The 17015-nt window shown below is 41.0% G+C and overlaps 1 protein-coding gene across 1 annotated transcript in view; it reads right to left on the bottom strand.

The window, feature by feature from the left end:
• Positions 1-8504: 8504 nt before the first annotated feature.
• The window catches only part of Dsg1 (desmoglein 1), a 30195-nt gene continuing 21684 nt past the window's right edge, over positions 8505-17015 (bottom strand). The window contains exons 10-15 of the mRNA XM_051202019.1: positions 16707-16846; positions 14901-15242; positions 12404-12540; positions 12007-12079; positions 10219-10427; positions 8505-9585 (exon numbers count right to left, since the gene is read on the bottom strand). Coding sequence (XP_051057976.1) covers positions 8521-9585; positions 10219-10427; positions 12007-12079; positions 12404-12540; positions 14901-15242; positions 16707-16846 — 1966 coding nt within the window. The 3' untranslated portion in view covers positions 8505-8520. The remainder of the gene's footprint in view (positions 9586-10218; positions 10428-12006; positions 12080-12403; positions 12541-14900; positions 15243-16706; positions 16847-17015) is intronic.

Raw genomic sequence — 17015 nt, 5'->3', positions numbered from 1 at the left:
CTTTTCTTTTTATTAGATTGTAGGGTCCTTAAGCTGAACTTTGTTTTGCTTTATGATATAGGGCCTTATTATGTAGCCTTGGCTAGTTTAGAACTTGCTAGGTAGACCAGGTTGGCCTTGAACTTGTGGTAACCCTGCTTTTATCTCCCAAGGGCTGACAGTGTGGGTGTGAACTGCCACACCTGACTTCAAGGATTTGTAGATGGCAGTCTTGAAAGGCTGGAATGGGGCAGAAAGATGGCTCGGCAGTTAATGCTTGCTCGGGAACCAGGGAACTGGGGTTTTGATCCGTGTTTGCACATAACAAAGTGGAGGTCCACAAATTCCTGTAACTCCAGCTCCTGAGGACCTGATGCCCTCTTCTGGCCTCCACAAGCAATGGTGTATGTATCCACTGTGCATATACACCCATACTGAGTCACATACATATGAATACAAATTTAAAAACTCAGAATTTGACTTAAAACAAAACAAAACAAAAAGTTTGGACATACCTAGGAGATGATCCTGGTTTGGGTGTAGATTTTATTAGACTTACCAGACACTCTTCATGTTATATGTGCATTTGATTAGAGGAATTAGTTACCACTTTTAAATTCCTTTAGAAGAGGGAATACTTTACATTCTTATTTTTATTTGGCTTTCTGGAGCCTGGTAGATTAAAATGCACGGATTCTGCCATTTTACTGAAAAACCCCATGCCTTCCTTCATTTATCATTATTATCTGGTCTTGTTGCGTAGGAGTTACAATGTATTTACATCTTTAAAGCCTATCCAAATTATAGATTCCAGGTTTGTTTGTTGGTTATCAAGTTAACCCTCATCTGAAGTTAAGTTAAACATGTTATGCCAGCATGGTATCAGGAAACATGGGGCATTTAGGTCTGGTTCCATCAGCGCCACTCACTTGCTATGTTTCCTGCCTCCCCCAGGAGTCAATTAATTGCTCTTAATTATAAATTTCTTCTTATATTCCTCGTGGGAGTTAAATTAGATATATCTACGCAATAAACTAGTATGTATTAGATTCTCTTTAGTTGATAATTCTTTTCAGCTTTCTAGTGCAGCCTGGGGTGCATAGACTGGTGCGTGCAGACCAGGTGCCGAGCTAAGAAAAGTCGGTGTCTCCTACAGTGTCAGAATTTCTTATTTGAATGCTTGCACCAAGTATGTGGTGGGAAAGTGGCACCATAAAAGCATGCACCAGCACACTTGGAGTTTCCACACTGTTTGATCAATGTATCGTATCAGTCTCAACTTTTTCTCAAGGCGATGCACAATGAGATTTTAATTTAACTGGCTATCTTGGAGTGTGTCCTCGCCCTTTGCTCAGACAGTTTTCCTGGGACTTCCATAAGACTAAATATTTTTACTAAAGCAATTCTCTCTCACTCCGAGACCTAAGGTTTTGGGTTTCAAACTAAAATAGCATCTAATGCTGGTTAGGAAATACCCTAAAATTTCCAGAAATGTTTTCCCACTTTCCCCCAACACAAAGCGTCCCTAGACGCCTTTAGAGATGCAATCTTAGAAACCATTAACACTAGACACTGGATTCCTACTCTTTCTTGAGAAATAACAAAACACTCCTGAACCTCAACTCTTCTTTGAGAAGCCCCCCCCCCCACTCTTGGATTTCTCGTCCTTGTTTTTTCGGATCACCCCTCCTCCTTCCAACTCCCGATTTGAAACCTGTTGAAAGCCTTCCACTGAACTCTAGCTCTGCTCTCCACACTGGATCATCCTGAAACTCTTTGCTGAGACAAAACCAAGACTCCCGCTTCTGCTGGGCGGAGAGCTTAGGAAAGCACTGCTAGGCACTGTAGGAGGAGGCACTGCGCGGTGTCTCTGCTGCCACCAATGCCGGCATCGCTGTGGGCTCGTCAGTCATCTATATGACGCATTGCTGGTGCGTTTCCTCAATGGCCGCTCAGCTGTTCTGCCGTGTTTGCTTGCATGTCTTTGTTTTCTCATCAGAGACTCATGAAATGATTAATGAAGGCCACTGACACCTGAAAGAGAAATCCCCTCGGGCTCCCCATACACTACTCCTGAAACACATGAAACAGTACATGGATTGTCCTCATCTTATTATAAGGGCATCATTATAAGGACCCTTCCACCAACATTCTAAAATGTCCGTTCGCCTCCAGGAGAGCAATCCGAGACCCCTTTGGAGCAAACTGACTTGGGGTGACACCCAGAGGAACCAATTTTATTAAATAGCACTTTCTGGTTCTAAAAACCCCATTTTGTCTCTAAAAGGGATTCCTTCAGCTGCTGACAATAGAATGGAGCTGTAACCCATGCCCAACCCTAATGACAGGTCTGTAGAGGAAAAGTGCAGTCATAGAATAGAGCTTGCTCCTACACAGAGGCCATGTGTGCTACAGGAGGCAGAGCTGCAAGGGAGGGGTACTCATGCCCTTTGGAGCCTAGACAGTTCCCTCTGAGCCTCAGATACTGGACAGGTGGATGGACACCGGCTGGGCTGGTAGATGCTGGACGTGTAGGCACTGGATTTGGTATTTGCTGTGCTGTGTTTCAGTCTTGCTTTGGTCTAGTCTCTCCTTGCTATGTCTCTCCTCCCTTTTGGAACCAGAATTTTTACTAGTTATGTATTGACAATATGTAACTTATTTTGTTTTGCGGCCGTACACACTTAGGGGGTTGCCTTGAGAATGGGATGAGTGGTGGGCTGCTTGCCCAGCATGGATGAAGTCCTGGGTTCAATCCCCGGCTCACAGAAATTTAGCATAATGGACACACTGGTAACCTCAGCATGTCATATGTGGAAGAAGGAGGATCACAAGTTCAAAATCACCCTTGACTACATGGCAAGTTCCAGGGAAGCCTTGGGGTAGATGAGAGAAAAGATATTGCCTTGGACTTTGAGCATTGTCAGGACAGACTCTGGACTTTTGTGGTGCCATAAATGCAATGAAAAGCCTGTTGCTGGGAGGTCACAGACCCTAGTGGAGAAGCTGCTGTTGTTTTGCTAAATGGGCATGATGAACCCATGGAATTTTCCTCTCCATAACTATGTTCACAACCAGAGGTTAGTGCTGTGTTAGCTTTGGTGAGAGAATCTCCTCTCTGCAGTGTCAGTGGTGACTGCCAAATTCATAGCCGGTCCAAGCAATGGGAATAAGGAACTGCTGGAGTCTTAGCCATAGATGGGACAGCTGTATCATTCCCTTCGAGCTCAGAGAACACAGCAGGGCAGAAGAGATGGAAAGAATGGAAGAGCCACGGGGTGAGGAGCGGTGCAGAACAATGACTTCCAGACAGCAGTCACTGAACCTTTGAACTCACAGCAGCTGTGATTACGTTCCCAAGATCTGGACAAGATTGGACCTGTCAGCAGTCTGCCATGGAGGGGGGAGGGGCTTATGAGGGCCCTGGCCCTGAGGGTTTAGATACACTTAATAATTGATGGGAGAGGTAGAGAGGTTTTCTTCATCAGTGTAGTCACTGGTAATGTGCCCACACTCCTGTAAACAAATCTCACCTGCACTCATATAGCCAACCCCAATGAAACACACTGGCGCGCGCGCGCACACACACGCGCACACACACACATGCACACACACACACACCTACACAGATATACCCTCCCCCCACAGACACACATACACACAGACACACACACACTCTCTCTCTCTCTCTCACACACACACACACGTGCACCCACACCCACACCCACCCACACACACCATGAAAGTAGAAAGGGAGCTAGAGGAGAAGAGGAAGGAGATTGGTGAGAGTCAGATTGGGGCTGGAGAGTAAAATGGGAGGAGGGTTAAATATGATTAAAAAATATTATACATGCATACATATGAAAATATAATGGAACACATACTTATGGATAATTAGTATATTTTAATAAGACATAAAACTCAAACCAAACAGATAAGGACAGGCTGGGGAAACTCTTGAGGTTGCCACGAAAGCCTCCTCTACCACGAGCTGGCCACCAGCCCACGGGGCCAGGGCGGTAAGATTGTGGTTTGAATGTAAAATGTCCCTCAGAGATTTGTGGTCTTGGGTAAACCCCAATCGTTGGTTTTATCGCAGAAAGCAGTTTGACGATGAGCCAGTGCAAAGCACAGCTGGAGTTTATTAAAAGGCATTTTTTTCCCCACAGATTTAAGAATGTCAGTTCACAGACAGAAATACTGAGGGAAAGAAAGAATAAGGTGTGCCGGAGAGGGTGGCTGTGGGCTTCTCAAAGGGCAGCTGTACTCCCTGCTCTTTGCAACAGCAATAGGCAGGATTGGGGAATTTATGAAGTTATTGTTTTAAATGGCTGCTAAGCAATTGCAATGAAATCATGGAGTGGTTCCAGCAGGTCATCTCATTGGCTTACAATTGTTGAGATGGGAGTGTAGATGGAAAGGATGCAGGAAGCTAGGATATCTTCACTGTCCACAGAGCTAAGAGTCTCATTTGTGAGAGTCCCAGCAAATGCCAGGGGTTAAGGGGAAGGTATCAAACACACATTGGCCTCAAGCATGGGTTATTGCTGTTTTAGCATTGTTGTTTACAGAAGTGCTTCTGTGTAAAAGAAACGCTGTCTCTTTTAAAAAGTTTAAAGCCAGCCTTGGGGTTGCTTTCATCTGTACTTGTGGGTGTGTCTATCCTACTGGTGACAGCTGCTCTGTGTTGTCACTAGGCAGTGACACAAAACGAGAGGAAGTTAAGCAAAGGACAATAAAAATGTACGCAAACACTGTGACAGGAAGAATAATGATCTCCCTGAATATGGAATTAAAATAATAGCTGGATTTGATACATTTTAATTATTTCTTCTAATCTAAAATCTCCCCAACCATATAATTCCAGAAAGACAATAGAGGCATATCAATCATTTTATTGTTGTAAACACAACTATTCAGAAATTACAAACTGTCTTAAAATAGTCAGGAGATGATGACATCCATATCATTCCCAAATGTTTATAGTGAAAGAAAGCACCTTATCTTTAAACCCTGCTAGAAGTGGATATGAGAATTTCAAATGCTTGGGAAAACAGTGTCAGAAAAATATGTTAAAGTAAGTACATTTTGGTCATAAGGTGTTTATGCAAGGACAGCTAAATGGAAGGGAATATAGAGAATTAAACAATAAATTCCAATAAATTAGTTGCTACTTTAAAGTATTTGGTGGATGGTAGGTTGATGTACTTGAGCTTTGTCCTAACAAAAAATGAGTTATCTGGAGGCAGGAGGCAGACTGAGTTTCACAGGTGTGAGAGCTATACTATGACTACCCCAGGGCAACGTGCAATGGAGCCTATGAACATCAGAACTATCCCAAGGGCTGGGGCTTGTTAAACATGTATGACAGCATGCTAAGCACTTGGGAGTTCACTTGGATTTTCAATGTCTTTCCAAAAGAGACTATAATGTTTTTAAGGTTCTGCTAACACCACGCAAGCTCTACCTTGGCTGTCAACCAAATCTTGGCATGAATTCAGAAATAAATGGTGTAACTACAAGCATCTATTTAATATAGAAAGTTTGATTTTTGAAAACATAATTAAAATTCAGTTAGCACATTACCTTGAGTGAAATAGAACACTGCAGTCTTTATATATAATGCTGAACAGATGTCCAGATGGACTTATATCATGAATACATAATTTTGTGAAATTTTCTGTGCAAATGTAGTGCATCTAAGAAGGTAAACAGCACACAATAGACATTTCCGAAGTTATATGTCAAAATTAGCTGAGCATGCCATTTGGTTCATAGTCAACAGTAAAGAATTTGTTGTGACACATCTTTTTTTTGTCCCTAGAGACTGCCTTTTCAGAGAGCCAGGTGTTGCATTGTGGTTTATTTTCAAACCACACATGAATAGCATTATGTTGTTATTTGCTTCTTTTTCCTTTAGTTGGAAACATGTTGGTTTAAGATTCAGCCTGGTTTATGAATCTAAGGTTCTGTGTCTCTTCTATATCTGTGGAATAACACCTGTGATTCAGATTAACTCCCTGAAAGAGAGGAGCAAAATCCTGGCCAAAGGTCATTTGTGAGCACCTGCCTTTCAATGGTTACAAGACTAAAACAAATATTGTAGGGTGCAGGACTAAACCAGACATAGTTGTATAACAATGAAAAAAATATTTCGATCTGAAGTTAACGTTCCTAGGAAGATGGGAGACAAATTCTCCATTTAAAATTTTATTTCCCCAGGTCTTATATAACTGATGAATGCTAATCACATTTATTAAAGGTGGCCTTATTGTCATTTGTTAGACAAGCTCTAAAACAATTTTTGGAATTGATCAGATGTCTAAGAGAAAGGAATACAACATATTAAGACAATGAATACACTTTATGTAGTCAGAGGCCTTTCCTTTGGAAGAAGTAAGTAAGATTATATTATTTCTATCTGTTCAAACTTCCAAACTGAAGCATCTTCAAGTATATTTCAACAAATACCTTTTGAGTTTTATTTCTTAAAAAAAAAAATGACATTACCCTAAATGTTAGAACAAAATGAAGACTCCCTTTGACTGACTTTATTTACACCTCTGAATTTTGGCTTATTACAAGTTAACAAAATTTTACATGTTCTACACAGTTAAAATTAGACATACTGTGGCTTTTACAATATTCACTGCATCTACTCTTATATATAACAAAGTAGTTTTTGCTGGACTAATCAATCACTCCTAGATCTTTGACAAGGACTGGAAGTTATATAATGATGCTGTGATTCTACAACAACCTGAGAAATGAGTAATGAGGAGAGAAATAAATGTTAAATGTTGTATGTAATTCACAACTCCAGGGCCAGCATTTTCTCTATTTTTATTTTGCCATATCCCATTTGACTTTAGAGCCCTTATTTTAACATTGTTAAACAAGAAACGATTCCTTTACCTTGCAATAGTAAAATGCACCTGTCTCTCATAAGGCTTTGTTTCCTCTGAGTGATTGTTAAGTCAGTTAACATCTTATGGCAAATATACAGGGACAACACATCATAAATAGCACATTACTAAATTTCAAAGCTAGAAAAATATATCATAACTTGTAAACTGTCTTTAAGTCAGAACACTTAGAAGCCAAGAGATTACAGACAAATTATATGAAGAATTTTCAAAGTTCTGTGCATGAAAATTTTTAGTTAAGGAATGGGTTTGTCCAGTAACTGTTTTTATTCTTTCCTAGGTAACATCAGCTCTGGGAAAGGGTCCTGTTGACCACTTCCAAATGGCAGCAGAGTGCCACTCAAGAAAAGCACCGATCTCAATTGTGTCTAACAGTGTGGCATTCCTTTACTGAACAAATAATTCTTTCCTAACATTTCCCACTCAAGACAATCTTTATGTTCTAAAAACAGTCTCCCCCCCTTAGATCCCCTTAAAAATTCCCTCAAAGCTTAGCCATACTGCAGGCTCCTCACCCCCAACCCCGCATAAGTAAATTATTTTAGCTTTGGAATTATGCACTAAAGAGCTGCGAAGGAGTGTCACTTAACTGCTTACACTGAAGATACAATACAGCCCTGTCCGTGTACTTAGGAGGTGATTAAACACCGGTGATGGCAGCCACGTCATGACCACTTGCTTTAGTTTAAGGTAAATTTGGCAACTTTCCTTTATTACTAATTCACTACAGTGGTGAAGAGAAAAATGAACATTGTGCCCTAAAACCACGCCCCCACCCCCAGTAAGCAACATTCTTCAAAATCACACCTACGAAACACAACCGGAACCTAACAAAGTCCTTAACTCCGACAGGAAACTTAACTGAAACCCCATCTTGAGATTCAGGCTCAGTTTGTGCCAAATAAGTCTTACCCTATCGCTAGTGGGTTCCCTCCTAGGATACATTTCTTAATTTGAAAATTATTCCATCAAATGCAGTTTAGATGTGGTCAAGATAAGAATAACTGGGGTCTTCTTATATGATTAAGTATGTAGTTAGAATTCCATTACCCTTGGCCTGAGTCTGTGAAACAGACAAGGTATAAATAAGCGAGGAAAACGGAGTGACCACAAGCTGTACACCGTAATCTTTTTTGGTTAATTTTGGCATATGTGAAGAAAAAACAGATTTTCTTCACCTAAGTGACCACAAGTTACACATTGAAATCTTTTCTGGTAAATTTCTGAACAGCAAGAAGGATTCTTCCAATTGCCATTTTAAAGCCAATGCTTTTACATAACCACATTTTATTTATTCAACATGATGGTGATATACCCTACACAGAGTAAACAAACAAACAAACAACCCTGTAGACCACATAGCCACGAATAAGACTGCCTCAGTTTCACTGTGGTTACTTCATTAGTGTTAACATAAGAGTTTACCAGTGCTAGGGAGCCTTCTCCCCCACGTAGTGTTTCCATTTGTTACTCTCACTGTGGCTTTTACTCCACAGGTCTCCTCTAACCTGCTCTGCATCATAAATTGCACTGTTAGATGGGGGGGGGGGGTTGAGGGGGCAGGAGTTGAGTGTAAATCACCGTGACAACGGTGAACAGTACTCTGGGACCCTGACTACTTGGTATATTGTACCGTACTGTACTTTGTGATTCGGCTTCGAGCCATGCTAGGTGAGGCAGATCCAACTGTCTGGCTAAAGTGATGGTCGGAAGAACTCTTCATGTGGCCAATGGTGGCTGTCCCGCCCATGCTGCTCAGGGCCCCGCCTCCACTAAAGCTGCTCAGCCCAGTGCTGCCACCACCTACTCCAGCCCCACTTAGACCCCCGCCACCAGCACCCATGGTGGTGCTAACCAGGCTGCCGCCTATGCCAGTGGGGCCACTAATTCCGCTTACGCCAGCCCCGGAAACCACCCTCTCCGTCACAATCACATTGTGGGTATTTGATAACTCAGGGGGCATGCTCAGGTTGCCCATCATGCTGGAAGTTGGTTGAATCACTCTTTCTGTCACAACCACATTTGAAGACTCTCTAGGATTAGGAATGGTCAGAGTGGTGGGCAGACTTGAGCCTGGGGCTATTACCCTTTCTGTCACTATAACATTTGATCCATCTCTTAAGTCGGGTATCTCTAACATCCCATGCAAATCAGCACCAGAGATGGGGCCCACTACCCTCTCTGTCACCACCACATTTGAAGCCTGTCGGTTATCATGAAAGTGGACAGAGGGCTTCAGGGTGCCAGAGGTAGTATATGACTCCATCACAGTGACATTCCCATAGCCTAGAGGGTCAGGAATCTGCATAGGATGTTGTACACCAGGGCCAGAGGGGTAGGTATTCTCAGAAATTACTGTGGTAGTGCCATAATGTGGGGAGATGGGTGGGTGTCCACTAGTAAGGGGCTCTGTTTGTTGGAGGCATATTGGTTCGGTGTTTTGAGGAGGCCAAGAAGGTTCGGGATCTGGATATGAGTCTATTTCTTTTCCCAGGCTGATGTCTGCCAACTTCTTAAACTTGGGCCCCAAGGTATCCAGGAAGCTTTCATCTAAATCCTCTCCAATGAAGCTGCAACAGCCCACGGAGCCTGCAGGGGAGCCTACACCTTCAATGTCATAGATGAGCAAACAGTCATTGGATGGGCGTCCTTCATCTTCATCCGCATAAGCATAAGCTTTCTGAATTTGTACAGGAAAATGAAATGAACAGTTACAACATTTTTAAAGCTGAATGTATCTAATAGTCACTAGAATTACTCTAAACATGATTTCATAGATGCATGAGGAATTCAGTTTGAAGTTATTTTAGCTACATATCCAGTATGTTTTGATTTTTAAAATTCTCTTTAGGTGAACTTGCTTAAAATAATACACTTTGAACACAAAAATCACTTGAAAAAAATACACACATGCCTGCTTTATCACTAATCTAGATACACGCACACATACACACACACACACACACACACACACACACACATACATATGTATTTGGCAAAATGAAACAATTTGATTTTGGATTCAGGTTTTCTTGGCCATATCATGTAAGTAATTCATGGGTTGGGATTAAAAATAGTACCCATAAACTAGCAAATTTTTAGTAACAATAAATTTTATAAACTGTGTTCAAAAGAAAACATAGCAAGCATGGAAAAAATGTGGATCCTGCTAAAGCTTCAAGTACGTGGTGATATTTGAACTGAATCTTGAAAGGTGAATAGGAATGTATAAGAGGGCCGAGGTCCTTAGGAGAGCTTGTGAAGGCTTGGAAGATGGTGGATGGAGAGAAAAGCATGTGGCTAAAAGCCTTACCTGGCAGAAGTAACTTTCCATGAAATTCATATTGAGACCTCCATCTCTACATTCTCTCATTGAATTTCTTCCTAATGTTCCTGGATATTCTTGGCATATCTCAGGTGCAGCTGATGTTTTAACTCCATCCATTAGTTCAAATCCTGTGGTTCTTTCTCCTCCTCCCAGATCTTGCATTTCTCTGCCACAATACTCATTTGTATAAACTCCTAAAGACATTGAACACATCAAATTTAATCTTTCTAGTGTAATATAAGCTAAAAACTAACTTACTATCATGTGTAGTTTCTTCCTTCAAGGTGTATTTATTTGTGAGTAGAGAGGGGATGAAGGTGATGCATAGAGAATAGATAATTATGATATTTAATTCAAAATAATATTAATGAAACATTAATATTAATCAGTTTGCTAATTTTAATTATCTGTTGACAGCCTTTTCTACATGATGTGTCGACAGAAGGGCAACGGAATAATAAAAATTTGTAGGCTGAATAGTTTGACCTCAGATTGAATTAAGTAAGTAGCTCTAATTCTAAAAGTTAAAAAACAATATCATATAGTCCTGGTGTGTTCCTGGATGCACATGACATCCTGCAGAAGGCAGGCCCCTGGGTTTCTGAAAGAGGCCATAGTTGCAATGAGAAATGGCTTCTAGAACCATCTTGGGAAAACACTTGGATGTGAAGATTGGGGAGAAGCGTGATATATGATTGAAGAAGTAAAATAAAAGGTGAACAGAAGGGACACATCAATGTAGGATGCACGCCTCTGGTCACAGCATCCTAATTTGAGTTGGGGGGCACATTTCATATTCCAGTTATCCTGATGTCTTCCATGCTACTTTAGACTTAATGAAAAAATCAATGCATAAATAAATATTGGTGATTTTGATGAGTTGATGGTTCTTAGGAACTAACTGGGGACTAATGGGGCAGATGTGATCCAGTGAGTTTCTGTTTTCTGTATGGTGAGATATTAGCAACAATAACAAAAATGGACTCATCAGAATGAGAAACAGGACTGATGATCTATTATAAAGGAGATACACAGACCATTGAATCCAATTCTACAAAACAGAAACATTCCTATGTTTGGTGCATTTTAGAGTGTTCAAAGTAGAAAAGGAGTTATATAGGGGTTGAAGAGATGGCTCAATGGTCAAAAGCACTGGATCTCTTGCAGAGGACCTGAGTTTGGTTCCTAGCACCCACATAGGAGCTCACAACTCTCTGTAACTACAGCCCCAAAGGATCAGATGCACCTTTCTGGCCTCCGAGGGCACTGCACACATTGTACAAAGAAACAACCTGGCATATAAAATAAAAATAACAAAGTCTTTAAAAAATAATAATTGCTCAAAAGATTAAAAGAAAAGTCAGGGAATAAGTAATATTTGCTGTTAAAAAGATAAAATAGTAAGGCTATTTCTAAAAATATAAAACAGTGGGACTATGTTGGTAGAAGAAGTTTCTTTCATTGTTCTTTTTATTACAGTAGCAACTTCTGGTTTCTGCTTGGGAATCAGTCTAGACATTTGGTTAAAGATGAGTTGCAGATATGCAATCGTAACACCATGCAAAGAGAAACTCCGTTGTGTGTGCACAACCTTAGCTGAAGGCTTTGAAAGTGTTTTGTCTATTTGCTTTCGATTTAAGAATTTAAACCAAAGTTTTTATAGGCCAGTGTTTATACTTGTGCCAACAATGAGCCTATTTTTTCCTCTGTAAAAAAATGAATAAGTAAAATGAAGCAAAACAAAACAAAAGTGAAACACCCTCTTTTTCTTACCTGAGTTGTCAATACATTCTATAATATTGGCATTACCAGGTGGCATTTGTGGCACACAGATGGCGGCTATACCCTAAAAGACAAGAGACAACATTTCCCTATTAGTAAGGAGTCTTCTCTTTTTCTACTGATATATTTTATAAACTGTCACAGAATTTCTAAAAGAATACTATTTAGGAAGCTTTTGAATTCTACTTAAAAATTGAATCTCAAGTTTAAGCCTTGGCCGGTGACTTCTACTGGATTTTGATGTTATGTTCTACTCCTCTTCCTTTCCTCACTCACTACCGAAGAACCAAGAACAGTGTAGACTGAATGATTTCCACCATCGTAGGGCATGTCTGGAGACTGGGATTTATTGAGTCCCCAAATCCCACTCTTATAGGTTAGCACTTACATCATGGGGTTCAGGTTGCGGGCCCTCTACTGCCCATGTGTGAATTGCTCCATCAGAACATTCTGGAACAGGCTCAAAGCCAGCTCCACCACCAGGGGCACCTCCACAATCACAGCAGAGCAACAAGAATGGTACCACTGAGGAAGAGAAAGAAGGAAGGCGTTAGCAGTACTGTGCTGAAAGAGCCGTCTGGCTTTTCAATCCTTAGAATTCCCGAGCTGTCTGAATTTAAAATTGCCATTTTAATGCGAGGGTGGCAAGTTAATAATGGTCAGACCCCCAGATAAGCCCGAGCTTGGAAACACCAGACTGCAGAGAATTTTAATTTGTTTTATATAAAAATCATGATTTAAATTGTTGCTTCTTTCCCCCATCGTCCCTCAAGAACACAGCAGAGACTAAAGAAAGATGAATTCGGGCGGCACTTTGGATCCCTCCTGCCTGTATTTGCCTTTCTGTTTTTACTTCTCTATTTTAAGGGGAAATCTCAGTCATCTCAGTTACCCTCATGAAGGTTATAATTCCTTCCCCCCACCCCCACAGAGGCATCTTTTTTTTGACAGTTCTCACATAGAGGCCATCACCCTTTGCCAATGCCTTTTCTTTCTAATCCATTTGAGATTTTTCACTCATGTATTTACTTTTGTCATGGAATCTGGTAGATTATTTTGAATGGATGGAGAGAAAGGACAGACGTGTAAATAGTAGAAGGAAATAAAGAAGGCCATGGGTGAGAGGGAGGATAGAAAGGAAGAGAAGGGAAAGAAGTTGGTGAGTTTAGCTTGTTTTGGAAATCTGTTATCTGGGAGAAGAGTCATTGACCCTAAGCCTTGTGGGTAACATTTAAAGCCTTTATTAGCCATACCTTCTGATATTGGACATTGATATTAGGGGAACTGAAGATGAAAATTAGCTGTTATTTATAGTGGTCACCATCAGCTCGTTGGTATTTCTTTTGTTTCAATAAAACAAAGAATTGACTACACATTGTAGCGGGATAGCTCAGCTATTGATCAGTTTACATTCCATTCCGCATTCCTGCATCTTCTTTTATTTGGTTCATTTTGATGAAAATAAATTGTATATTTTTTTAACTCATTACCTTTCTCATAGACTTCTCCTGGTCCTTATTTCTATTTATTATAAGCCAATAGGGATGAATTTCTGTTACTTAATGCAGAATGTTCTTTTTTTTTTTTTTAAAGTGTATTTCACATTCTAGAGAAAGTGCTTAGCTATAAATTGTTCTCCCAGCATGCCCAAATTTCTTTGTGGTTTAGATGGAGCTATGTCAATGAAAAGTTTCAAAGGTGAGTCATTTAAAGTCAGAGAAAACCCAGTGAAGATGTATTCATTTGTAGCTATTTACTCCCTAAGAGGAATGAAGAGCAGCGGGGTAGGGGAGTGGGGAGAGACAGGGGTGGTTCAGAGACTGAGAGCTCTAGCTCTTGCAGATGACCCAGGTTCTGTCATCGGGCTCTGTACCTCACAATCACCTATAGCTCCAGTTCCAAGGGATTCCTGGCACCCTCTTATGGCCTCTGTGGGCACCAGCCCTGTGCACTTTATGCTTATATACGTATAGGCAAAACATGAAATAAAAATATTTTTTTTGAAAAGAGAATTGAAGGCAGAAACAATATTTTACAATTTTGTATGTGTGTTATCTCAGTGTACATTTTGTGAATAATTAAACATATGAGGCATGTTTTACCACCAAGATTTTATGATTCTACACTTGAAAATGGCAATTTTCACATTTTTGTATTAATGTTTTGGAGTTTTGCTGTATATTTTCCAGGCTTGTTTCAAACTTCATGATCCTCCTGCCTCTACCCACAACTGCCTGGGTGGCAGGGTGTGTGCTACCACACACAATTGCAAATGTCAGTATTTGTGTTAAGTTAATGACAGTGTGTAGGCTTTAAGATACTACCCCTTTGTGACCCGGTTTCCACCATAGTCCAGGGCAATGTTAAAATCCACCTGGTACATCCATTGGATTCTGTTTGTCTTTCTGCCCATGACTAAGGCCACTGTAGTGGCCCCGGGACATGCCACAGACTTCACCAGCTTTCCACCGTCTACTGCTGTTGTGAGGGAAGTAACAGTCATTATTTTGCAAGAACAACAGCAAAACTCAGAATCCTTAGGTAATCCTTGGAAGACACATTGTCAATTTGAACACCTGCCATCTTTGGCTCTTTTCATTGAACGTTGCAGCCTTACATTGCACAAGATTCCCCAGGCTCCAGCCAGGCTTCCTTGATTTCTTCCCCATGGGAGTTCTCTATTTCAATGCCATGCCTCTCAGGCTCTTGGCTCTTTATATGTAGATTTCCCCCTCCCGGTCAATTCAGTATCAAGCACAAAAATTTCTGGATAACTACACAATGGAAGAGGATGTAGGCTATATTTCATGGAAGAATGGACAATCTTATTTCTTTCCCCATTGTTTTTGAGAGTCCCATGCCGAAAGAAGTGTTGAAGTACTTACATCCTAGGATTAAGAAGCCCATGACGAGCAGCCCGATGCCTGCAGGACCCAGGTGAACATTGTCTCCTGGTGGTGGCTGCCGTTCAACACCGCCGCCATCACCATTATCGTAGGTATCACTGCTGCCGCCACCATTATTGCCACCACTGCCGCCACTGTCCTGTGCTCCTGTGGACACTTGCATTTCCTCAGTGGAAGTAGTTTCACTTGTGTCACCTCCAGAAGAGCTGCCACCACTTCCTGAGCTGCCACCTCCACCTGTGCTGGTGTCTGTGCCTGTCTCCCAGCCGGAGCCATCCAGATCTATGATGACTGTCCCAGTGCAGGTCCTTTGAAGGTTATCTGTAACGAGGGCCACAGCGGAGTACTTGTCTGTGCTCAGCCTCGCAATGGTCAGAAATACAGAACCATTTTCTTTTCCCGCCTCAACCCGTTTCTCTCTTCACTCCCATCAACTCAGTGACTTCCCTCGGTCTGTGTGACTGTCATGCATGTGTGATTGTGTGTGCCTGGGGGGTGGGCAACATCAGATGTGGATCCTCAAGTTTATTTTGTATAGGGGCCTTTAGTGGGCTGAAGCTCCCAGAGTAAAGACTAGGCTGACTGGCCAGCAAAAGACTCAGCCCCAGGGTCACCTCCCCGTTGTCAATGAGATTACAAGTGTCCAAAGATAGGTCCTTTTTGTGGGGGGTTCTGGAGACTCTCTGCAATTGGTCTCCTTGGTCCTTCTATTCAATTTTTATGCCAATCAATGACTGTTATTATAACTGACATAATCATTATTACCAACAATGCTGTTTACTGGATAGTTGCTAGTCAGATATTACATTTAAGTTGAATAATGCAAAAACACAGACAGTTGAGGGTTGAAACCAGAAGCTAACCCAGAGCATCAGTACAGAAGGATAGCTTTGTAGATTCATGATCAGTTGTCCTTAGTGATAAGGTTCATGATGTTTACTTATGGTACGTTGGTATGATCTTATGGTCTATCCTACTTTGAATGGTATTTGAGGGGCTTTTGTTTTTCTTTGTTTTTACTTTAACTGCACACACTCTTTGATGCTTTAGTACACATTTGATTCGCATGGTTTCTGATGGGCACATATTATTGTATCAAATGGACTATAGTTTCCTCTCTCAGTTACCTGGGAATATTGCTTTCAATAGTACCTGGTGAAGACAGTGCTGTGTCAGCATCTCTGTGCAATCAGCCTTCTATATTTAGCACTTGCCCCAAGATTATTGGAAGTGGGATCACCGGGTAGGAATAAGGGCATGAGTTGATCTTGGCTTGTGCTGTTGTGAAGCTATGAGCCTTACTTTCACTAACAGAGCCCTAGAGCCTGGCACAAAGGCTGGCATTTAGTTATTTAAGACTCAGTGCATACTTTCTGAATAAAAGAAATAAAATCTTTGGAGGTGTGCAACAGGCCTAGTTCTAAGTCTGCTTATCTGAACTTAAAGGTTACCCCCATGCAGTCAACGATGTCCATGCTTTTGTTACATGTTTTGCTATTTTTATTGTTATCAATATATATTGTTATTGATCCATTTTGCAGAAAACTAGGGTGTAGATGGGTGAGATGGCTTCTATAATGTCTAATAATCAGTCAGTGATGGGACATGACAGCCACCCAGTCCCACCACAATCTTCATGGTCTTAGCCTCATGTTATTGACAGTTTGAGTGTACAGTGCTTGGCATTACAGAGGGCATTTCTTTACAATAGGATAGTAATTCTTAAACTATCTGAGAATGTTTATGCTCGGTTTTCTCTGGGAGAAAGTTAAATTGATTTCTTACCATCTATTGATAGTATTGTCCCTTCATATCTCTTATTAAGCATCTGGTATTGTTCCAAAGTAACTCTGTTTCTTAAAGTTATTATGCCTGTTCTTGAGTCAACAGCCAGCAGGTCAGCCGGGTTATTTCCCATTACATATCTGTGTTCAAAAGAATGCAATAGAAATTTAAGCTATTCTTTAAAGGGAGACTTTGTAAAATCACTTCTTTAAGGTTAGTATACAGAATAATGGGTTTATTGTGTCTTTGCATACACATGTGTCACATACTTTGCTCTCATTCACCCTTCTTCCCCTACCTCTGCCCTCC

The sequence above is a fragment of the Phodopus roborovskii genome, unplaced genomic scaffold, assembly GCF_943737965.1.
Source record: "Phodopus roborovskii unplaced genomic scaffold, PHOROB, whole genome shotgun sequence".
Classification (NCBI taxonomy): domain Eukaryota; kingdom Metazoa; phylum Chordata; class Mammalia; order Rodentia; family Cricetidae; genus Phodopus; species Phodopus roborovskii.
Note: the sequence above shows the minus strand (reverse complement) of the source record. Positions and strands in the feature narration are given on the sequence as shown.